General features: G+C 43.1%; 1 protein-coding gene across 1 annotated transcript in view; it reads right to left on the minus strand.

Annotated features, from left to right (window-relative positions):
* Nucleotides 1-25369, minus strand: part of LOC124612346 (probable cytochrome P450 301a1, mitochondrial) — a 228441-nt gene that overhangs the window by 111456 nt on the left and 91616 nt on the right. Inside the window, exons 5-6 of the mRNA XM_047140499.1 lie at nucleotides 13645-13761; nucleotides 3834-3910 (exon numbers count right to left, since the gene is read on the minus strand). Coding sequence (XP_046996455.1) covers nucleotides 3834-3910; nucleotides 13645-13761 — 194 coding nt within the window. The remainder of the gene's footprint in view (nucleotides 1-3833; nucleotides 3911-13644; nucleotides 13762-25369) is intronic.

Consider the following 25369-nt stretch of genomic DNA (forward strand, 5'->3'; position numbering starts at 1 on the left):
ACTTTCAGCATCTTCGGCACATGAAAAGGCATCCATGCAGATGAAGAACAGTGAGAGTACATAATGGTTACTGTAAGAAAATGAAGCGCCTACAGCCATCCTTATGATCTTATTTATTGCGTAGCTATCAGTTTCGCCGCTTCAGTGCTCCTTACTTGATGCTGGAGGGGTTATCATGGACCATATATACGCTGCATCAGTGGCCAACATAACTGGTTTACGCAGACTATCTGTAACCGTGATGCCAACACGCCAATCATCAACTGCAAACTGATTGGAGTTGCAAGAAAGTTTCTCTAGGTAGTTGGTAGTGAAAGGCCGTGATCCCCAAGACCTCCAGGCAAAAGCATGGACATACAAAAAAATAATGGTTCAGGTGAATATCGCAACGTAGTAATCCTAAAGAACGTGCAAGTGCAGCTTATCGGCATGTTTCTAACTTTGAGAAAATTGTTGTCATTGGCACGCGGAAGACGGGAACATCATACCGACAGAGCGCACAGAATGTTGGCTGTATCGTAATGACTGTAGAACGAGTACTAGCGAGGTTGACTCCGGACAACAGAGTTGCAAGGAATGTAGAGTTGGTTGCTTTCAGAAGGATTACACCCCAAAAGATGTTATATTTGTCGACTCACTCTTATAAATAGACGGAAGAAAACAAATAAAACCCTCCCAGAGGTTACAGGCAGTGTGTCAACACGAATCAAAGGGAACAAATGACTGAAAGCTTCTCTGAGATCTCATTATGCCATTTTCCGCTTCCCACCGACCTCGTACCGTAGACAATATGGTATAGGGTCACAGTGAACTATGACGCTGAGTGCCATTGCGTGGTTTTTAGCGATGAGTCTCAGTTTGGGTCCTGGCGTTTCCATAGACGACGTTGTGAAAGGTCACAAGAAGTTGCTGTTCTCGAGACTGATACTTCTCCATCTGATGGAATCGTGGTGTCGGGAGTTACTGCATTCGGCTGATTTGGTGATTACTGAAGGGAGTTTGAATGTTTGCCAGAATTGTGAAATAATGATAAATCGTTTTGTCATAACACCTCTTAATTACAGTTCCAAAGAGGATAATGCAAGAACACACACTGAATTTAACATTTCCATTGCCTTGCACAATGTGTCGATCGTTGACTAATCTATCCGTTCCTTTGATTTATCACCCATAGCTGCTACAACATTATGCCTTGAAAGTCGGGTGCACTTCTGGATATCCTTGTGGTCGGTGCGTCCAACACTGGTACCCGGCGGAACACCCGACACTTCGAGATATCAACAGCAGCGGTAAAGCACGAAGAAGAAAATTTTTAAGATGTCTCAAAAGGCTGATATTTCATGTTGCAATATTCCTACAATGGTTCAGTTTGCGACGCCTTCGCTTGAGATCTCTACTCAAGTTGAGTGAGTTTTCTCAGGTATTGGAGCATTTGGTCTGCAGGAAAGAGTAGGCTTTCACTATCTAGTGTCCAAAATTCGCTAAATGTTAAAATTAATTCAGAAATTTCTTGTTGTGAACTGTATTATGTAATTAAGACAAACAAACTGTCTTTTATAAAAATCATGTGAAACATACAACTGAATAAATAGATTAACGTTTAAGTACTCTTTTAAGAATTTTATGTGATTTCAAAGATAATTCCTGGCTAGACCCAGAATGATACGGAAATATGTCCTGGGATGGGCCCAAAAAATATTGTAAGCCTACTCCGTACGTATTTGTTTAAAGCCACTTACTAAAGATCTGTCCACTTGTTTATTGGCTCTGAATCGATCCACATATTAAACAGAAAGACGTTGCAATAAATATGGACAGGTTTTATTTGAATTACGAACTGTTTTTGGACATTTCTTTGGACATAGGTAGTTGACATTGTTCGTTGAAATTGCTGTGCCATGTACTTCAGTTTGTGTGATCGTTGTGACTTAACAGATGTACGTTCGTCCTGACACGAATGTGTGAATGTGTGTGTTTCTTTCTTTCTTTCCTCTTAGCTTTTGTGTTTCGTGTTCTAAAATGTCACTGCGTTGCGTAACTTACAGCGCTTTAAAGTGGCGTCGCAAGTACGAGTAAATGCGTGTAGTGATGAGTATTTTACATTTTATTTTCTGCACAAGTGCTGAAGCGGCTTACTTTGTTTGTATTTGTTCTGTAATTAATTTTTACATGATATTTTGCGTGTGATTGTATTCTTACGTGATGAGTAACTATCAGTGACACTCTAGGAGATAATCATTCCCAACTAGGGTTGATTAGGAACGAAAATAAATGATTGAAGCAAATTAGGGTTTAATGTGTGTCACTGCTCTGCAGAGTAACATCTATTCAGACACATAGATAGTAACCACAGCTCTAAATATTTCCACATGACATGTGAAAGTTGCTGGATTTGGACGGGTTACTCCTGTAACTGAAATATCAGATCTGAAGATGGTTCTGAATGAACCGAAACCGGTCATATGAATAATAAAAAAATTTGCAATCAAGACGGATTTTAAGTAACATTATAAAATCACTGATTGTTGTTATCTCGTAAGACATTATGTCTGTTTTTGCAAAATAACATTATGCCTTGAAAGTAAGATGTTGCTTCCCATTAATGCTCTTGATTCATGGAGGCAATGTCTGCGGAAGCTTACGCAAGTCTTCTGGATTAAGTTCACGAAAAACAAAGAGGCTTGGATTGTAGAAGTATCATCTTCCAACACGACATTGCGATTATAGCCAAAAATGCACTGCATCTCGAAAAGGGGGCGGATCTGCAGTAGAAGTTACCGTAACGTCCTAACCATACTACAGATTTAGCAGCCTCTGAATTCTAGTCACACAGTTAATAATGAAGTATCATTTTTTCATCTATATCTACTCTGTCTGTTTTCGTACCCAAAAACCTTACCAGTCACCCAAAAGATGGCCAGATGACAGTCCACCGAAATATCACCAGTCTATTTGTTGAATGACATCTTGATCTTATCTGACTTGGCAAGTGCACCGTCAGCTACCAACAGTCCAGATATACAGGGTGCGCGGACCTCCTCGCAAGGAACGCAACGCACAATGAGCGCTTTGATCTCAACGATTTCAGTACATCGCAGCATATCCCTGAACTAACTGAAAGGTGATAGGAAAGTGGGAAGAAATACCGTGGCAGAGTGCTCTGAAGCATTAGAGGGTGTTTTAGGATCAAGGTATTCGCTTACCATTCATAAAAGAAATTGTGTTCCCACTATACAAACGTACAGAAGTCAGTGAAACTTGTCTCAGATTTTTGCGATCCTCTCGGGAGTTACTGAAATCGCTGCAGCTACCGCTGGTGCTGTGTGGTGTCGCACTTCAACCAAAGTTTTTGGAAGGGGAACCTCACTCTCTCCTCCGCCTCCCCCCCCCCCCCAATCTCATAAGAAAAAGAACGCACGCATAGCGTGAGATCAGGTGACCTGTTAGGCCGTGGTGAAATGCAAGATCCGTACGCCCCTGCTACTGTAAGAGGTACAGTGTCGTAATCTCAACAAATATCTCGCCGCACGGTTGTAACTGAGCTGCACCCACCAAAACTGAGAATGCAAAACTCTTTTAATTGATGTGTTCTCGCCGTCTCGGTAGGACGCACATCGAGTAACAACGTCTCACAACTGCTGCCTAAGTAAACTTATAAGTTGCGTTGCGTCAATGAAAATTTACCACATGTTTTACCTTCATTGATACAGCCGAAAAATAAGATCGAGTAATCTATGTGAAATGTATAGAATGATGTGGTTTGAAGCTGTCTCATGAAAAGTTGCCAATTGGACGGGAAGGTCTGGAATATTTGTGTTTCAGAAACTACTTACACTCAAGGGACCACTTGCAGAGTTCATTTTGGAAATCGTCTGGCATCTGCTGCTTTTCGTCTCTCAGCTGCACCATTCTGTGAAACAGTAATTAATTGGTATTAGTCTGTTACTGTTTATGTACAATCAGTAATCAGGTTTATAGACTTATTTTATAGAATTTTATAGACGTCGTAATACGTGCTAAGAACCGACTTCGGAGTTTTCAGCAACGGAATCCAGGTATAAGGTTTTCTCAGTGAACAAGCCCCGTCTATTTTGAGTAGAAACTTAAGTACTCGAAGGTATTAGTCACTTTCATCGTCAGGAACTGCTGAGATTGATCTGTGGCTCGTATATAGTGATGACCTCCCTTAATTCTACAGGGCTGACGTCACGGAAAATTTCAGTTCCTGCCGGTGGAGATGGTAACTATTGCCTTGAGAGCGGTCCTGTAGTAATTTTTAAAAATGAACTGCAAACGATTTGCGACTTGCTTCACTAAAATCTGTTTACTGCTAAGCGGTGGTCTGCTTATCAAGCGGTCATCTAGCAACAAATGACTAGCGTCAACCAAAATATTGAAAAAAATTTTCTCGGTTTTCAGGCCCCGCCATTTCGAATAAAATACTCCAGCCTTCGTTGGCTATCACCGCTAACGCCGTTACGAGTAAAAACCACTGACCACCGGTGCCGGTAAGGCTTCCTGCTTATGTAGGCACGAGTGCAGCCTCTGGCTAGAATAAGAGAAGGACGTGTTTGTAGAGCGCGAGTTGGGCAGCTCTTAGCAGCTCTGGTCCGCCGCGAAACCGAGTGAAGTGGCACATTTGAAACTGCCACTACCGCTTCGCTACAAGCGTCAGGCATCCGTCTTTGCTTTCTGTCGGTATCCAACAACCGCCCCATGTATTCTAAGTGAGCGCTGCTGGTCCCTGTGAATATTGTTGCTATTTATTCTGATCTCAGTAGCCTCCTTTCTACCGGAATCCCAATATGTTGATCCACGAACCAAGACCCTCGTGTTTTCAAACTGCATTTTGTGCCCGTTTTCCAGACAACGCCCATCTATGGCCAACTTGGCCAACTCCTTTGTTTAACAGTCGCTTGGGGTCATGCGCAACGCTTTGGAGCTGAGCGAATAGATTGACGTATATAAATGTTGCCGCATTCGCAAGCGACGCAGGGTATACGAAGAGCTATCTCGTCTTCAACAGGGCGCGGCATACCTCCTATCACGGGGACGGGCCACAACAGTGGTCTCGGTCCGTGTCTCTGCAGCCCATGTCCTAATTTGCTGCTGATGGCTCACAGTTCGTAGAAAAGCAGCCGGCTTGGCCTCTTCAGCCGATTGACAAGCTGTACTCCGTCGATGACATCTTAAAGTGCTTTGAAGGTATCGCTCGCTATAAGTATTCTCTCTGAACACGTGTTTCCAATGCTGCAATTCAGAATGTGAGAGGTCGTCGTCAGATATCATCTTTACTATGTGCGGTAGCGTGTTCACGAGTTATGCTGCTCTCTAACAGAGCTCTTCAGGTGCCCAGTGTGCATAGTGATCCTTGCGTTTGTGGCAGCAACAATACTAGGTGCGACAATAAATTAATGAGACTGATGTGAAAAAAAATTTTGCTTACCGTTTTAGTCAAGTTTAGTGTTGTCTCCTTGAAAGTAGTTCCCTTCAAATTGCACACATTTTTTCCAGCGCTTCTGCCATTGATGGTAACATTTCTGGAACTCATCTTCTGTAATATCCTCCAAGACCCTCGTCACAGCTTTTTGGACATCTTGTGCTGTTTGAAAACGGTGTCCCTTGGCGGCCGTTATGACTCTTGGAAATAGAACAAAAGTCGCATGGAGCGGTATCTGGTGAATAAGCTGGCTGTGGTAGTAATGAAATTTGTTTTGAGGCTACTTACAGAGCAGTATGGAATAGCGCATTATCGTGATGCAGAATCAAATTATCAGCAATGTTGACACGGACGCGAAGAACTCTTTTATGAAGTCTTTATAAAATTTCTTTTTAGTAATGTTGGTTAACTGTTTGTCCACGAGGCACCCACTCTTTATGAACGATTCCCTTGGAATCAAAGAAGCACACAAGCATGCATTTCACTTTTGACTTTGACATGAGAGCATTTTTTTGGTCTGGGTGATCCCTTTGAGCACCGTTGCGAACAACGGTGTTTTTTCTCTGGATCGTACTGATAAAAACCAACTTTCATCACCAGTGATTACACGCCTCAACAATTTTGGATTGATTTCCGTTTGCGCTAATAGATCGGCTGCCGCATTTTTCCGTGTTTCTCGCTGTTGTGGTGCGAAATTTTTGGGGACCATTTTTGCACAAATCTTTCTCATACCAAGATCTTCAGTTATTATTAGACGAACCATTTCTCGATTGATGTTCGGTTCTCCTCCAATCATTTTTCATAGATAATCTTCGATCAGATCGTACGAGTTCACGCACCCTGGCCAAGTTGACATCCGTCCGTGAGATTCATGGTCGTCCACTGCATTCTTCATCTTCAACATTCGTTCTGGCTTCACTAAACATTTTATGCCAATGGAAAACTTCAGCTCTTGATGTGACCTCCGCTCCTAAAGCCTTCTGAAGGTTACCGTAAGTTTTCGTCGCGTTTTCACCCAATTTGACTCAAAAAGAAATGGCATACCGTTGCGCAATATTATGTCGTTCCATTTCCGTGACGAGAGACACAAACACGTGTTAACTTATTACAGCACAACTAACGACTGAGTAGTTGCATCGATGTGCTGCTTGGACTAGAAGCAACATATAGACGAAGGTCATAGATATAGTGCTTATGCAAGCCTGCAGGGGTGCCACATCTTGCAAGGAAAATCAGTCTCATTACTTTACTGTAGCACCTCGTATAAGTCAAGGTATTCAGACAGCTGCAGAGCGCTGTACAGAGCACAAGCGACATATGAAGCAAAGGGTGTTGTCAAATCGGCCACAGGTCAACATTTACTAGAAAAAGAGCGCAAAATATAGTCTGAAAACGGGAGGCTCTTGGCTCATGGATCAACATATTGGGATTCCAGTATAAAGGAGGCAATTGAGATCAGACTAAGCAGCAACAGTCTAGAGGTACGCACTTAGTAGGGTGTGAAAATGGGCACTGGATATCGAAAGAATGGAAATACGGATGTTACAGCTTGTAGGGGGGCGGTTTCAAACGTGGCGCCGGCCCCTCGCCCCAATTGACGTCACTCGATCACGTGTCAAGGCTCACGAGAAAGACACGCCTTGGCGCGTACTTCGCAGCACGTGAAGCTGCACGTTTTACGAGTGCAAACGGCTGTCTCCGGCGGGTAACCCGTAACTATTTCAACGAGTTCAATAATTCTTGACTGCGTGTTTAAATGCATGATCACGATAGCACAAGACAAAGGTAAGACCTTTACTGGGTACATTTTCAATTACATACAGATTTCCCTTGGACCATACAAGAGGCTGAGCACTCGCGAAACACGGTGGACAAGCCGATTACTGTGACGTCATAAGTTCGTTGCAAAGCTCGTTCTCGAGGGCGTCGGTCCTCCGGCGGGCCGGACCTATTGTGAGCTTGGGCACCTTCCGCGCAAGCGTCGTTTCGGCCCTCTCTGATGCCACAGGCTGGAATCCTGCCTATGTACGCGGAAAACTGTACCAGCCCAGGCAATCAGTGGCTTTTACTCCTGAGGACGGCGACGGAGATAGCAGTCGAAAGATCTAGTATTTTATTTGGACTGACGCTGCTTGTAAACCGAGAACATTTTATTCGCACATGCTGCCGGGAAAGACTACGGGAACACGAATCAAGGTACCACTGCACAAAAGAATAAATATATGAACACTTGAAATGTTAACACCAGCACAGAATTTATTTTGCATTTGCAAATACGGCAACACGTCCGTCTACTCTATACACTAAATCTTACGGCACATAGTGGAGTGTTCTTCGTGTCCTGCTCTTATAAAACATCTATCCTGATTCATTGCGCATTATACGTTGTAAGCGTCAGAGTTTGTAACCTATTGAACCAGTTCTAAGTTCTCTGCTTTCCTCGTCGTGGTCAGTCAGGGAGAAGAATATGCGAGGAGGTAGTATGCTGCCCTCCCGATCTTGTAATTTACTCTCTCGAAATTTTAACAGAAAACTTCTCCGTGATGCACAACGCCTCTTTAGTACAGGCGCTGATCGTGGTTCCTTTTCGGGTAGGGGGGTGGGGGTGGGGTCCAGCTTGTTACAATCTCTATCCTCTATCTCACACCACCGAAATACAAATTGTCTTCATCCCCCTTTTTAATGTTCTAGATATGCGAAACATTTCAATAAGAATGTTGTTGTTGTTGATGTGGTCTTCAGTCCTGAGGCTGGTTTGATGCAGCTCTCCATGCTACTCTATCCTGTGCAAGCTTCTTCATCTCCCAGTACCTACTGCAGCCTACATTCTTCTGAATCTGCTTAGTGTATTCATCTCTTGGTCTCCCTCTACGATTTTTACCCTCCACGCTGCCCTCCAATGCTAAATTTGTGATCCCTTGATGCCTCAGAACATGTCCTACCAACCGGTCCCTTCTTCTCGTCAAGTTGTGCCACAAACTTCTCTTCTCCCCAATCCTATTCAATACCTCCTCATTAGTTACGTGATCTACCCACCTTATCTTCAGCATTCTTCTGTAGCACCACATTTCGAAAGCTTCTATTCTCTTCTTGTCCAAACTAGTTATCGTCCATGTTTCACTTCCATACATGGCTACACTCCATACAAATACTTTCAGAAACGGCTTCCTGACAATTAAATCTATACTCGACGATTTCCTTGCCATTGCCAGTCTACATTTTATATCCTCTCTATTTCGACCATCATCAGTTATTCTGCTCCCTAAATAGCAAAACTCCTTTACTACTTTAAGTGTCTCATTTCCTAATCTAATTCCCTCAGCATCACCCGATTTAATTTGACTACATTCCATTATCCTCGTTTTGCTTTTGTTGATGTTCATCTTATATCCTCCTTTCGAGACACTATCCATTCCGTTCAACTGCTCTTCCAAGTCCATTGCTGTCTCTGACAGAATTACAATGTCATCGGCGAACCTCAAAGTTTTTACTTCTTCTCCATGAATTTTAATACCTACTCCGAATTTTTCTTTTGTTTCCTTTGCTGCTTGCTCAATATACAGATTGAATAACATCGGGGAGAGGCTACAACCCTGTCTCACTCCCTTCCCAACCACTGCTTCCCTTACATGCCCCTCGACTCTTATTACTGCCATCTGGTTTCTGTACAAATTGTAAATAGCCTTACGCTCCCTGTATTTTACCCCTGCCACCTTCAGAATTTGAAAGAGAGTATTCCAGTTAACATTGTCAAAAGCTTTCTCTAAGTCTACAAATGCTAGAAACGTAGGTTTGCCTTTCCTTAATCTTTCTTCTAAGACAAGTCGTAAGGTCAGTATTGCCTCACGTGTTCCAACATTTCTACGGAATCCAAACTAATCTTCCCCGAGGTCGGCTTCTACCAGTTTTTCCATTCGTCTGTAAAGAATTCGCGTTAGTATTTTGCAGCTGTGACTTATTAAACTGATAGTTCGGTAATTTTCACATCTGTCAACACCTGCTTTCTTTGGGATTGGAATTATTATATTCTTCTTGAAGTGTGATGGTATTTCGCCTGTCTCATGCATCTTGCTCACCAGATGGTAGAGTTTTGTCATGACTGGCTCTCCCAAGGCTATCAGTAGTTCTATTGGAATGTTGTCTACTCCCGGGGCCTTGTTTCGACTCAGGTCTTTCAGTGCTCTGTCAAACTCTTCACGCAGTATCTTATCTCCCATTTCGTCTTCATCTACATCCTCTTCCATTTCCATAATATTGTCCTCAAGCACATCGCCCTTGTATAAACCCTCTATATACTCCTTCCACCTTTCTGCCTTCCCTTCTTTGCTTAGAACTGGGTTGCCCTCTGAGCTCTTGATATTCATACAAGTGGTTCTCTTCTCTCCAAAGGTCTCTTTAATTTTCCTGTAGGCAGTATCTATCTTACCCCTAGTGAGATAATCCTCTACATCCTTACATTTGTCCTCTAGCCATCCCTGCTTAGCCATTTTGCACTTCCTGTCGATCTCATTTTTGAGACGTTTTTATTCCTTTTTGGCTGCTTCATTTACTGCATTTTTATATTTTCTCCTTTCATCAATTAAATTCAATATTTATTCTGTTACCCAAGGATTTCTATTAGCCCTCGTCTTTTTACCTACTTGCTCCTCTGCTGCCTTCACTACTTAATCCCTCAGAGCTACCAATTCTTCTTCTACTGTATTTCTTTCCCCCATTCCTGTCAATTGTTCCCTTATGCTCTCCCTGAAACTCTCTACAACCTCTGGTTCTTTCAGTGTATCCAGGTCCCATCTCCTTAAATTCCCACCTTTTTGCAGTTTCTTCAGTATCAATCTGCAGCTCATAACCAATAGATTGTGGTCAGAATCCACATCTGCACCTGGAAATGTCTTACAATTTAAAACCTGGTTCCTAAATCTCTGTCTTACCTTTATATAATCTATCTGATACCTTTTAGTATCTACAGGATTCTTCCAGGTATACAACCTTCTTTTATGATTCTTGAACCAAGTGTTAGCTATGATTAAGTAATGCTCTGTGCAAAATTCTTCAAGGCGGCTTCCTCTTTCATTTCTTCCCCCCAATCCATATTCACCTACTATGTTTCCTTCTCTCCCTTTTCCTACTGACGAAATCCAGTCACCCATGACTATTAAATTTTCGTCTCCCTTCACTACTTGAATAATTTCTTTTATCTCGTCATACATTTCATCTATTTCTTCATCATCTGCAGAGCTAGTTGGCATATGAACTTGTACTACTGTAGTAGGCATGGGCTTTGTGTCTATCTTGGCCACAATAATGCGTTCACTATGCTGTTTGTAGTAGCTAACCCGCACCGCTATTTTTTTATTCATTATTAAACCTACTCCTGCATTACCCCTATTTGATTTTGTATTTATAACCCTGTAATCACCTGACCAAAAGTCTTGTTCCTCCTGCCACTGAACTTCACTAATTCCCACTATATCTAACTTTAACCTATCCATTTCCCTTTTAAATTTTCTAACCTACCTGCCCGATTAAGGGATCTGACATTCCACGCTCCGATCCATAGAACGCCAGCTTTCTTTTTCCTGATAACGAGGTCCTCTTGAGTAGTCCCCACCCGGAGATCCGAATGGGGGACTATTTTACCTCCGGAATATTTCACCCAAGAGGACGCCATCATCATTTAATCATACAGTAAAGCTGCATTTCCTCGGGAAAAATTACGGCTGTAGTTTCCCCTTGCTTTCAGCCGTTCGCAGTACCAGCACAGTAAGGCCGTTTTGGTTAATGTTACAAGGCCAGATCAGTCAATCATCCAGACTGTTGCCCCTGCAACTACTGAAAAGGCTGCTGCCCCTCTTCAGGAACCACATGTTTGTCTGACCTCTCAACAGATACCCCTCCGTTGTGGTTGCACCTACGGTACGGCCATCTGTATCGCTGAGGCACGCAAGCCTCCCCACCAACGGCAAGGTCCATGGTTCATGGGGGTTCAATAAGTATAACAACAGAATATATAAGTCTTTTGATATAACAAATCGTTCAGTTAGAATTATAAAAATAAAATGTTTTATAATAATAATTTGTTTACATCACTGCTAGATACAATTACTTTATACTCTGTATAAGGCCCATGTTTTAATGTACGTAACACTAGTAAGATTATATATAAGAGCTTTGGAACAACTATTCAAAAATAAAGTTCTAGAGATGCGAAACATTGCAATAAGAATAACAACAGAATTTATAAGTCGTTTGATTTAACAAATGGTTCAGTTAGAATAATAAAAATAAAACTTTTTATAATAATCGTTTCTTTACATCGCTGCTAGGTACAATTACTTTATACACTGTGTAAGGCTCATTTTTAACGTACTTAATACTAGTGACATTATATATAAGACCTTTGCAACAACTGTTCAAAAATAACGCTCTCCTAAAATAGGGTAAAAGAACTTGGGTTTATTTTATGAGGATAACGTGGAGTCACAGGAGAAATGACATACATGGCATAATTTACTACTAAAAAACCATCCATAAAGTAAGTTATAATGCGCCTAGTGTATCTGCAGATATGACTTGTTCCTACATCGGACTTAAGTATCACTAATGTATCGATTGTATAATGATTCCGTTTTAGATACTTGAAAATAGCGCAAGGTCGAAATTGTACAATCGCAAATGAAATGAAGAGAATGGCAGCTGAAGGCATTACGAAATCTTTCAAAAAAGTCGTCCTATTACTTTTTCTTTTCTTTTTTTTAGTGGGAAGTCTTTCCCTCTGTCTTCTCTTACTCAACGTCCTGTGGTTTGTCGGTTCTGTCTTTGAAGTCGCGAATCGTGTCTGACTTGTTGATGGCAGCAGGTGCAGGCAAGTTGTGAATGTGCGCCTCTGCCAGGGAAGGACCTCAAGCAAGAAAATGAAAAATTACCCTCTGTTAAAAAAGTTTGTAATTTATGAATTTCCGTCCCATTATAGAGACCTAGTTTTTATACGAATGTATTCTCCGAAAGCTGAATGCGAAATTTCTAATTTAATGTATATATACTCTAGCACTAAAATGTTTTTCTATAGAGGGGGGGCGGCATTAGTGGTGCTTGTGCGGCGGTTTACCTGGCCATGTGATTGGTAAAGTGTCTCCATCAGTAAACAAGGTAAATGATACATCTTGAGTACCCTGTCTTAATACCCATGTACAGAAGTTAACACGATTCTCATAATCGATTCCACGCAGCTTTTCATGGAGTGAGATGTGAAAGGGATGAACCGATGGAGAATGTATAGGATACTTGCCTCACACATGCCACTTCGTCGTTCGATTGTGCATGAGCTAACGTTCGGATCAACTGTAACAGCAGCAAGAACATTAATTTACCCCTCTTCTGTCGTTACTTGTTTTCTTCCGTTACGTTGTCTAGGTGTAACACTATAACTTTCACATAAATCAATGAAGAGGTTGATAAATAATTGTCGAAATGGTTGAAGTGTACAAGAACTAACTGCATTCTTCCTACACTCTCCGTACACCACGAGCATGTTGGCTGTTTCTGCATTGGTTAATGCTATCGTCCATTCACGACTTGCTGCTTGCACTGTTACACATTAACTGACTAGCAAGTCGCAGTGCACTCAAGGAACATACAAGCACACTGTAGGCAAACACAATAACAACGTACCTAGCAACCACGCAGGCGAAGCGCACATGCAAATGTCAGTGTGGAAACTTTTGAAAACTCGGTTTCTCATAAACAACTCGCACTAGAATTCTAAAACAAACATCACTGACATTTTAATTTAGCTTCTTTTAGTTTGTTAATGTCAGTAGGTACTGTTCCATTTAAAAAGGTGTATGTTTGCACAAAAAATACAATTTCCTAGCATTATTACAATATGTTTATTGGGTGACAACACGAGACCCCGACTACCAATCCATTCTGTGAAAATTACTTGTCAATAGCACTTTCCATTTCCGAAATATTTGCGGTGCAAACTTTAGGTGATACAGCCTGTATACTATGAAAGTACTAACACTTTTTTGTTGTAATAATCAAATTACTTACTGGTTGGATGGTGTCTGGGTCAAATACAAAAATTTAAATAAAAAGGGAGCTTGTACTGTGTCGGTTACGAGAATCAAAATTACTGCAATAGCAAGTAGTCAGACTTCATACTGACGCTAGCCGCTCAGGCCTATGGAAGCCCCATCACTCACCTGTTGACGAAGTCTTCGGCCACCTGGTCTATGGGCCCCACGTAGAGCTTGGCGGACCTCGGCTGCAACATTGCCTGGTTCACTTTGCGCCGAAAGTCGTACCACTCTTCTTCCTGACTGCAGAAGGAAATAGTGACAAATTTCACTTTTTGAAGAGAACATAGCTATGCTATAAAAAGAATGCTGTAAGTGTAAGATGGCGATAGTACTTCGTTCGCTGACACTTTAAGACCGAAAGCAGCACCCGTGAGCGGCGGATTCGCAATATTTTTTCGTCGACACTTATGAAATGACCTGATAGTAAGAGCCTAGTAATGCACAACATGGGTGTGATGTGTATCAGTTGTCGGACTCCATCGGTGTTGGTTTTCCGCCGGCCGGGGTGGACGATCGGTTCTAGGCGCTACAGTCTGGAACCGCGCGACTGCTACGGTCGCAGGTTCGAATCCTGCCCCGGGCATGGATGTGTATGATGTCCTTAGGTTAGTTAGGTTTAAGTAGTTCTAAGTTCTAGGGGACATAACCACAGAAGGTAAGTCCCATAGTGCTCAGAGCCATTTGAACCGTTCGTTGGTTTTCCCTTTTGCAGAACAATTAGATTAGCCCAAATAATAAGCTAAAGTAGATTAGAAATATATATTATAGCTGCTGTGTGAACAATGTATTTTTACTTAGCTTTGTTTAATCCGAGTTGGGAACATGATGCTGCTGTTGATGCTTTCATTAATTTCTGTTGATGTTGCAAATGTTACGTGTGGAGTGTTCGGTGTATCCGTTGTGCGATATGGTATAGAGGTGAAGATACAGGTGGCGGTTAATTGTGTTCGAGCTGTACAAAGCAGTTCTCGGTCCACTGCACCGGCCGGAGTGGCCGAGTGGTTCTAGGCGCTACAGTCTGGAACCTCGCGACCGCTGCGGTCGCAGGTCCGAATCCTGCCTCGGGCATGGATGTGTGTGATGTCCTTAGGTTAGTTAGGTTTAAGTAGTTCTAAGTTCTAGGGGACTGATGACCTCAGAAGTTAAGTCCCATAGTGCTCAGAGCCATTCGAACCATATGAACCATCCACTGGATTCCGCATGTTAAGAACCTGCACTCGCAAGCACAGCACAACAACAGCGTTTGGAAACGGCATAAGCAACGGCATAAGCAACCAAGCAAACTATATCATCGCATGGTCCAAAAAGCAAGTAGAGACCTGATATCAGGGTGATGCAGTGTTTCTTGACTTCGAGAAAGCTTTCGATGCATCACTTCCAACACAAAGTACACGAATACCAAATATCCGAACAAATATGCTACTGGATTGAACACTTTCTATTGACAAGAGCTCACTGTCATTCATGATTGAGAGGCATCGTCACCAGCTATTCCTCTGTATTTAACTATTTCCTGAGTTTTTATTGTGTGCGTGTCTGTGTTTATGTGTGTGACTGAACATGACTGTTGATGTGAGGACTTGTTGTGTTGCCTCCTGAGTTGGAGGTCTGCTGGTTGTTGAGATGAAAATTATAACTTCAAAAATGGTTCAAATGGCTCTGAGCACTGTGGGACTTAACATCTGAGGCGTCAGTCCCCTAGAACTTAGAACTACATAAACCTAACTAACCTAAGGAGATCACACACATCCATGCCCGAGGCAGGATTCGAACCTGCGACCGTAGCAGCAGCTCGTTTCCGGACTGAAGCGCCTAGAACCGCTCGGCCACAGCGGCCGGCTCTGCCTTTCAAAATCCTTTTACAACAGCTATTTTCATGTCTCAGTAGGTATCCATAACTAGTTCACAGTGACATGCATTTATTACATTTTTTACCAATAGCTGCCAACAGCATGTTAGTACATGCACATTGGTTTATCCAAAGATGTTCGACATCTATGAGCATTGTAATCGTTCCATGGTCAATTCTCGTAACGCGTGTCCAACAACCGCACACGCTGCGATACTCGCGCCGTGGTAGGTAACGATATTGTGGCTGCTGGAGAGCGCGTTCCTTCCGGCGTTGGTCTTTCAAGGCGTTGCCAACGGATATGTGGAGTGACCCGCGAAGTGAGGACGAGACCGCTCCGTCGACTACTCGTAGCAAAGGGTTCTACCACATAGCCCCTGGGATTTTATTCCTATACTGAGATTAGCCTCTTCCAAGTGGTGGTTTCTTTCTACACGTCGGCTCGAAACGTGAGTGTATTGTGAATATTGTCTACTGTTAGTTGGCTACCTGAACGGCGAAAATGATTTTATGAGGTACTGCCACTCTAAATAATGTCTAAAAGTGGTAACAGAATGAAGGAACTAGCAATAATAATATATAGTCTGTTAATGGCCAAAAGTTAAATTCACGGTGGACATTCGTATTGCAAATGCTCTATACTCTTGAGAACTGAAAGAACAGGAAAAGTGTACTCAAACATTTCGAAATTTCATACTACCGAGAAAATATTTGAATATAAACACATAAAACAATATTTAAAAGGCAGTGCGTGTCTCTTATCTTTTTTGCTTAATGTCCTGCTATTCAAAACTTTTCTCCCTCAATAAAGGTAACTTCTCCAATGTGGAAACCTGTTTCCAATAAAAGATTTTCTCATCTATTGAACTTCTTATTTATGCACTGAGTAACCTCTTCTTTGTCCATCTAGATAATTTTTTAATTTCATACATTTGGATTACTGTGTGAGACGGCACTCGAGAGAGAAATATCAATCCCTCATGTAACCCCCGCAATGTGACACGAAAACAGCAAATAGTAAAATAAAGATTATGAAGACCTAACAGTAACAGGAGTGAGGGAAGCGATGGTTAAATAGAACAAAAATACCAAATAATCTTGGCTGCAGAAAACTGTGCTATTCATAAGTACGTGTGACGTACTGATCGTAAAAACACTAAAAGTTCACAATTCGCTTGAACACGCCATCGGCCACTGGAAACACAATCAATCATGACCTGCAAGTATCTCGGAGTTTCCACCTGCATACAGTTAAGTTGGAACGACCAAATAAATGTAGCCGCGACGAAGGCAGATGTCAGTCTCTGATTCAGTAGAATACTTGAAAGGAACTAAAATTCAAAAATGGCTCTAAGCACTATGGGGCTTAACATCTGAGGTCATCAATCCCCTAGACTTAGAACTACTTAAACCTAACTAACCTGAGGACATCACCCACATCCCTGCGCGAGGCAGAATTCGGACCTGCGACCGCAGCAGCCGCGTGGTTCCGGACTGAAGCGCTTAGAACCGCTCGTCCAAAGCGGCGGGCAGAGCTAAAATTCTCATTTGAGAGATACTGCTCTGTCAGCTGTCGAGCACTGTCCGTAAGTGTGGTACCCTTAGCAACTACGATTTACAAAAGAACTAGAACAGATTTAAATTAGAGCCGCACGATACGTCACGGTTTTGGTTAACCGTGAGAGTGTCACGAAAACTCTCAAGGAGCTGTGACACACACACACACACACACACACACACACACACACAGGTTACAATGGAACTGCTGTGCATCACGGGGAATATTTCTAAGAACACACGTTCAGGTGAAGAAACCAGCTGTTTTCTCATACATGCACCTAGGGTACAGATGACTAAAATACAGATATTCGGGTTCATACACAGGGTGCTAAACGATCCTCTTGAGTTCGTCGTATAATCTCTAAATGGAGCGGGAATGGGAGAATACAAAACTGACACATTGTGTAGCTTAGTCCACACTTTGTCTGGTGGCTTCTGAAATACAAATATGTATATATTGTAGTATGTAAACACTAATTTCTGTCCAAGAAGTCCTTTATAATACAAAAATTGTTAATGATGATGATGATTATGATCGTATGGCATTGATGTCCAGGAGTCACCAGCTGGGGAAGTGCGGCCACCGAGTTGCAAATCTTTATAGGTGACACAGCTCTGGGGGACTTGCGCCTCGATATTGATGAAACGATGATGAGGACAATAGAACACCATGCCCCCGAGCGGAGAAAATCTGCGTTACAGCCGCGAAACGAACCCACGCACAGAGCATGGCATTCACACGGGCTGACCACTTAGCTGTGGGGGTGGAAATTATTAAAGAGAAAATATTTTAACCCACATTTAAAAATACGTCTGCTTCATGCCAGATATTTAGATGAGTAGATTTTCATAGCTGTGTACTTCATTCGTTTCACTGACAATGACAGATCCAGTAGATAGAAATGAAAATTATTTGTAGTTCTCATAGGCCGCGATGGTCTAGTAGGTGAAGCGTTAAACTCTCTCCTTGGAGGTCTCGGGTTCAATCCCAGGTCGGAGCGGGGATTTTCCTCGTTAAATTGCTTCCAAGACGGGCCCAGACCTACTCAGTCTGCTAAGAAATTGAGTAAAGGGGATATTTCCTGATGATGAAAGGCGGATGGGACGACCAGCTTGCCACCGTCCTTCTCCTAGTGATACGACGAACGAATGTCTTCACTCTACAAAAGCTCGTTAATATGTTGAGTTCCACAGACTTTACTGACTTTATTGTATCTCGGGAGCACTTCCCTTACATATACTCTTGTATTCAGTGCTACAGTCACTAAAAAAAGGTAAAATTACGCCTGTGGATGGGCCAAGAGTTCAGATGCTAGGAGCAAATGTTGAGCAGATGCGCTAGCCTCCGAATTTCGGGTTAAGCAGAGAGTACTTTTAACATTTTGATGCAACAGACCATCTCACAAAGAACCTCAATCACAAGATGTTGACAGGTTAAAATACTCAGAAAGAAATTAGGGCACCAGGTTAGATCAACAAAGAGACTGGAGACTGTTTTTCGCAGTAGGTAAGAGTGTCGCTATATGTCAAGAAAACTAATGTCGAAATAAATCATTTTCACAAACACCACATATCTGCAGCAATATTCTTTTGGGTTATCGGTATGTGGACATGTTTAAGGAAAAACCAGTTATCCAATTCGAGATGTAAAAAAGGTCATAATTAACAGAGTGTACACACAGACCTCATGGTATAAGTACACCCATGTTCAGAAAAAGCAGAACACCTTGATCGACTGAAGATAGGACGTTCATATTAACAGGACATGTATATTAGTATGTTCTGCAGAAATGATTGGGGGACGAGAATGGCATCAGATAGCGTTTCCGGACGAATCCAGGTTGTTTGTTTGAAAATTATGGTCGTGTTTTGTGGAGAGCGGCATCACAGCGATAGCATTCGCACAAGACCTACGAAGTACAGCGCCAGCTCAAGGCCTTATGTTGTGGGGTGCTGTAAGGTACAACCACAAATCACAGTTGCTACGTGTCCAGGGCATTGTGACCAGTGTGACCTAGGTGAATGACATCATCTGACCCGCAGCCATTTCCTTCCCGCACAACGCCCGAGACGCTATTTATCAGCTAGACAATGTCGCTGCACAAACACATGCCTCCTTGGTATCACAGGACGTAAGCCATTTGCCCTGGCCTACCAGATCACCAAACTTGTCGCCAGTCTGTGGAATATTGCGTAACGACGGGTGCAGCGCTGTGATCCAGCGCCTATCAGCACAGATGAACATGGGTGAATGCAGCATAGATGGCTATACCACAGGACGTCATTCACGGTTTATACCCGTCGATGCCATCACACATGGAACTAGGTATCAGCGCCCATGGCGGACTCTGTGCCTAATAGGCATCAGGACACATGTTGAAGTTAGTTGACTGGAATGCTAACTATTTCTGCAGAACATACTAATGTACAAGTCCTGTGAATGTGAACGTCCTATCTCTAGTTGTTCAATGTGCTCTGTTTCCTCTGAACATGAGTAGCTGGTGGGTATCGTACACAGAAAAAACAGTGAGCTATTGTTTTAGTAGGGAGAGAATTATATTCGTAAAACCCAAAGGAAAAAGGAAAACATTCTCCTTCCGTCGAAAAAACTGCTTTTTTTATATTAAAAGGTACGGTGAATTTTAAACCCCGATATCCCATCTCCAGGTGCGTAACAAACTGGACGAAAGAGTGGGCACATGTAGGAGACATTACGCAAAAGCAGTTAAAACCGTCTGACGTTGACTAGTATTCTATGAGGAAGAGAGTTCGCAAGTGTCTTCGGATGTGCCATATCCAGTTGAAGCCAGTTGTTCATGATTAGATCCCGCAGAGATTCCATACTGTATACATTAACTGCTGCGTTTCATCCGCTGATCTTAATAGTCACAGACGCTTCCTAGGGAATTAAAACCGGTCATTTAGGCGGCCAGTCGAGTTGTGACTGGGTGCCTGAATGATCGACAAACCAGGAACGCATGCGTCCAGATCTCTAAACATGGCTGGAGCTATCTCGTAAGTTGGAAGTGTCCATAAAAGTCACCGTGAATACATAGAATAATGGGCAACACCTAATATCTGAGGATGATGAAATAAAAGTCCTGGTTCATGTTAATGGTGATCTGGGTAAGTCGAACCAAGTTACTACACAAAAACCATCACCAAAACAGCGGAACAGTATCCAGCCCGAACTACACACTCCATACATTGCCGATTAAACGCCTCTTTGAGGCAAGGACGCCTCGCATCAGCTGGAAAAAATGCAAAATTGCGATTCGTCGGGTGACACAATACATGTCCAGTTTGTGCACCTTTATATTACGCTGTCAGCAGTGGCATTTTGGTATATAATCGACTCCAGACAGTACAGCATGCAGTTCTCTAAGCATTGTTCGCCTCCAAACTGGTTGAAATAGATCTGTATTCGCTAGCAGTAAAAATTCCTGTTGGTGTTGAAAGCGACTTTTATTGCCAAAAGGCGACATTCGTCTACAGTCCGTACCAGTTAAAAATTGTTTTCGGTCACGATTAACATCGTGTGGCCATGGAATCACACAAATACCATAGCTAGGTTCTTTGTGCTGAGACAAAAATAAAAGACAGCGCATAACGTAGGAATTATCCAAATGGCACGAAAGGCGGTAAACGTGAAAATGTGAAATTCATTCAAATTTATTCAAGGGAAAGAGCTTCTGAACAAGTCAAAAACGCGTTGGTCCACCTATGGCCGTTATGCAAGCGGTTATTCGGCTTGGGATTGATTGACAGAGTTGTTAGGTGTTCTCCTGGCGGATACCGTGCCAAATTCTGTCCAATTCGTGCGTAATATCGTCAAAATCACCAGCTGGTTGGAGAGTGCTGCCCATAATTCTACAAACGTTCTCAACTGGGGAGGCATCCATCGACTTTGCTAGCCAAGAGACGGTTTGACAGGTACGAAAACAATCAATAGAAACTCTAGCCGTGTGCGGGCGGCAATTATTTTGCCGAAATGTAAGCCCAGTATGGTTTGCCGGGAAGAGCAATGAAACGGGTCGTAGAATATCCTCGGCGTACCGCTGTGCTGTAAGGGTGCCACAGGTGGCAACCAAAGGGCTCCTGGCTAGAAAACAAATGGCTCCCCAGCCCCTCACTCCTGGCTGTCGGGGCTGTACGGCGGGAGACAGTCAATTTGGTATCACACTGCTGTGCGGGCGTCTCGAGACACGTCATCGGCCTGGAATCTAATTTATTGGAGTAGAATTGTCGGTCAGTGATACCGCTTCGTACTGAACCCCACTGACCACCGAAGACAAGTCTGGAGACGCCCCGGATTATCCTGAATATCGTCCGCCATATGACCCGATGACCCGATAACCCGTAGTGCTGATCTCGGATGGCACTTCTTTCCTCTGTGGCACGATTACACTACAGCAGTAAGCCAACGACATTCTACGCGCCGTTTTGTTGCCCTTAATGGCAACCATCTTTCCCCCCTCCTTCTGCACACGGCAAGACTTTCTACTTCAGTTTCAACATTTTGTTTTCAAGCCTTGCCTACTGGGGCTAAAAAAAACAGTACACAGTCCTCTGTGAACAGTGAATACAAAAAAAAAAAAAAAAAAAAATTCAAATGGAACAGAAATTAATTATCTGACTACAAACATATCTGTACTGACATTGCTGATATTAATAATAAACACTGAGTGGCAAGCCGGCCGCGGTGGTCTAGCGGTTCTAGGCGCTGAGTCCGGAGCCGCGCGACTGCTACGGTCGCAGGTTCGAATCCTGCCTCGGGCGTGGATGTGTGTGATGTCCTTAGGTTAGTTAGGTTTAAGTAGTTCTAAGTTCTAGGGGACTGATGAACATAGATGTTAAGTCCCATAGTGCTCAGAGCCATTTGAACCATTTTTTTGAACTGAGTGGCAAGACATGTTCTGTAGATGTTTTCAGAATGAACGCAATCCACACCTGCCTCTTACCAAGTCATAATCAAACTGGATGTCAACAGAGCCAACAGCAGCAGCAAACCTTCGGTGGTGCTAGCGTCGCGCCTCACTTACAAGCGCACGTCCGCAGCCAGTGGGCGTGTCGCCTTTTAAAATGGGGTTGCGTCTAATCACCTTTATTAAATCTGATATCAATACAGTGAATGACGACAACAAATTGTACAACTGTTACACAAATATAAATACCAGTGTCGCGTGTACCCGCTACATATTTGAACATAAGACAAGCATTTGATGTACAACTGCGCGTCCACGGCCAACGGTCACATCGAATTAAAATAGCAGTAATAAAAGCGCTTTTATTAAACAGTCACATTTAATATAAAGTACGATGAAAGAAATCACGTTTATTACTTCATTACATACATATAGTTTACATACATAAAACATTTAAAACGGTACGTATCGTTTGTTTAGGCAATAGTTTTGTAAAGATCAGTTACACAGACCAACTAAAACAGAGTCATTACTACGAGGGCAGTCCAATAAGTAATGCAACACTTTTTTTTTCTCGGCCAATTTTGGTTGAAAAAACCGGAAATTTCTTGTGGAATATTTTCAAACATTCCCGCTTCGTCTCGTATAGTTTCATTGACTTCTGACAGGTGGCAGCGCTGTACGGAGCTGTTAAAATGGCGTCTGTAACGGATGTGCGTTGCAAACAACGGGCAGTGATAGAGTTTCTTTTGGCGGAAAACCAGGGCATCTCAGATACTCATAGGCGCTTGCAGAACGTCTACGGTGATCTGGCAGTGGACAAAAGCACAGTGAGTCGTTGGGCAAAGCGTGTGTCATCATCGCCGCAAGGTCAAGCAAGACTGTCTGATCTCCCGCGTGCGGGCCGGCCGTGCACAGCTGTGACTCCTGCAATGGCGGAGCGTGCGAACACAGTCGTTCGAGATGATCGACGGATCACCATCAAACAACTCAGTGCTCAACTTGACATCTCTTTTGGTAGTGCTGTCACAATTGTTCACCAGTTGGGATATTCAAAGGTTTGTTCCCGCTGGGTCCCTCCTTGTCTAACCGAACACCATAAAGAGCAAAGGAGAACCATCTGTGCGGAATTGCTTGCTCGTCATGTGGCTGAGGGTGACAATTTCTTGTCAAAGATTGTTACAGGCGATGAAACATGGGTTCATCACTTCGAACCTGAAACAAAACGGCAATCAATGGAGTGGCGCCACACCCACTCCCCTACCAAGAAAAAGTTTAAAGCCATACCCTCAGCCGGTAAAGTCATGGTTACAGTCTTCTGGGACGCTGAAGGGGTTATTCTGTTCGATGTCCTTCCCCATGGTCAAACGATCAACTCTGAAGTGTATTGTGCTACTCTTCAGAAATTGAAGAAACGACTTCAGCGTGTTCGTAGGCACAAAAATCTGAACGAACTTCTCCTTCTTCATGACAACGCAAGACCTCACACAAGTCTTCGCACCCGAGAGGAGCTCACAAAACTTCAGTGGACTGTTCTTCCTCATGCACCTTACAGTCCCGATCTCGCACCGTCGGATTTCCATATGTTTGGCCCAATGAAGGACGCAATCCGTGGGAGGCACTACGCGGATGATGAAGAAGTTATTGATGCAGTACGACGTTGGCTCCGACATCGACCAGTGGAATGGTACCGTGCAGGCATACAGGCCCTCATTTCAAGGTGACGTAAGGCCGTAGCATTGAATGGAGATTACGTTGAAAAATAGTGTTGTGTAGCTAAAAGATTGGGGAATAACCTGGTGTATTTCAATGCTGAATAAAACAACCCCTGTTTCTGAAAAAAATGTGTTGCATTACTTATTGAACTGCCCTCGTACATAATGTCATGCGTGACCACATTGAAATTGCCTTGTCCTGTACTCAAAGTGCGTATCAGTTCATGCGAGTCCTGTTGTAACTTACAGAGAACAAATATTGAAATACAGATTCTGAAGCATTTTGCGTAATTCCAAACAATTTAGCATTACTGGTCATGCATGCTACATCAGCAACGTTTGTCATATTGTGCCCCTATGATCAAACCACCTGTCACATACGCACATGATGCAGTGAAATAATATTGTACAGTGGGGACTGCTTCTAAATGAATGTAATATTACAAAAATTTAATTTTTTGTATTTCAATTGATGTTCGCCAATGCCTTCTGTCTTGCGGCTAGTTTCAGTTCGTAAGTCACGTTGCGTTATACCGGACAGAACCACTTCGAAACTCACGTGTTCAACCATGAGCAACTAAACTCACGTGTTGCTCACGAGGTAACGCTACCGAGCCGCGCGTCTACAATTTGGCTGTCCAATAGGGAGGTTTGGAGGAGGTGGGGGTGGATCCGCGGCCAGCCTCCGGGAGCGGACACGCCGTCCGCCCACTTGTGCTGGCGGCTTCCGACACGGATAGACGCTCTCCTCTCCTGCTCTCTTGGGCAGCTGCCCGTTCAGTTTCGGCGGCTTCTCTAGGACTGCCTTCAACCACTTTTTACTGAAGTAAATCATCATGCCTCTTATAAAATGTTTAACTACATCACCTCAATGGGTGCCTACTGTTTTCGCTTCCTCGCAAATCCTGACACTTTAACAAGTTACTAATTAGGCATTCTAATCCAGCTACAGATGCACTTAAATGCTCTCATACGAAACATTGTTTCAGACTCAAACGTCCTGATATAACAGTTTTGGTAGCTTGGCATATACGTCTAATTGCTGATTACACTCAAATGATATCCACTATATAGCCCTCTCATGCGAAACATTGTGCTACGGGTTTTTAATTTGTGGTTAATTCTTATGGGACCAAACTGCTGAGGTCATCGGTCCCTAAGCTTACTCACTACTTAATCTTACACTAAGGACAACACACACGCCCATGCCCGAGAGAGGACTCGAGCCTCCTACGGGAAAAGCCTCGAGGACCATGACAAGACGCCTCAGATCCCGCGCGGCTGCTACGTCTTAGTACTTACCATTTTATTCACTGTGAGATTCTCATCCATTATTTTCGGCACCTAATCCAGCAATTAAATTGGAAGAGCCCATTATATGTAACCTGCATGCGAAAATCTACAGACATCAAAAAAGTTTTGCATCACCTCAGTTCCGAGAGTTCCGGAACCTGTACAGAAAATTGGAATAGAGATAAACATAAACATCATTTCTGCCCTTTTTATTGCTCATGGAAACCACAAATTTCATGTTGTAGCACTATACAGCGAGACCTTCAGAGGTGGTAGTCCAGATTGCTGTACACACTGGTACCTCTAATATCCAGTAGCACGTCCTCTTGCATTGATGCATGCCTATATTCGTCGTGGCATACTATCCACAAGTTCATCAAGACACTGTTGTCCAGATTGTCCCACTCCCCAACGGCTAATCGGCGTAGATCCCTCAGAGTGGTTGGTGGGTCATGTCGTCCATAAACAGCCCTTTTCAATCTATCCTGGGCATGTTCGATAGGGTT

This window comes from Schistocerca americana, chromosome 4 (assembly GCF_021461395.2).
Source record: "Schistocerca americana isolate TAMUIC-IGC-003095 chromosome 4, iqSchAmer2.1, whole genome shotgun sequence".
NCBI classification, from domain to species: Eukaryota; Metazoa; Arthropoda; class Insecta; order Orthoptera; family Acrididae; genus Schistocerca; species Schistocerca americana.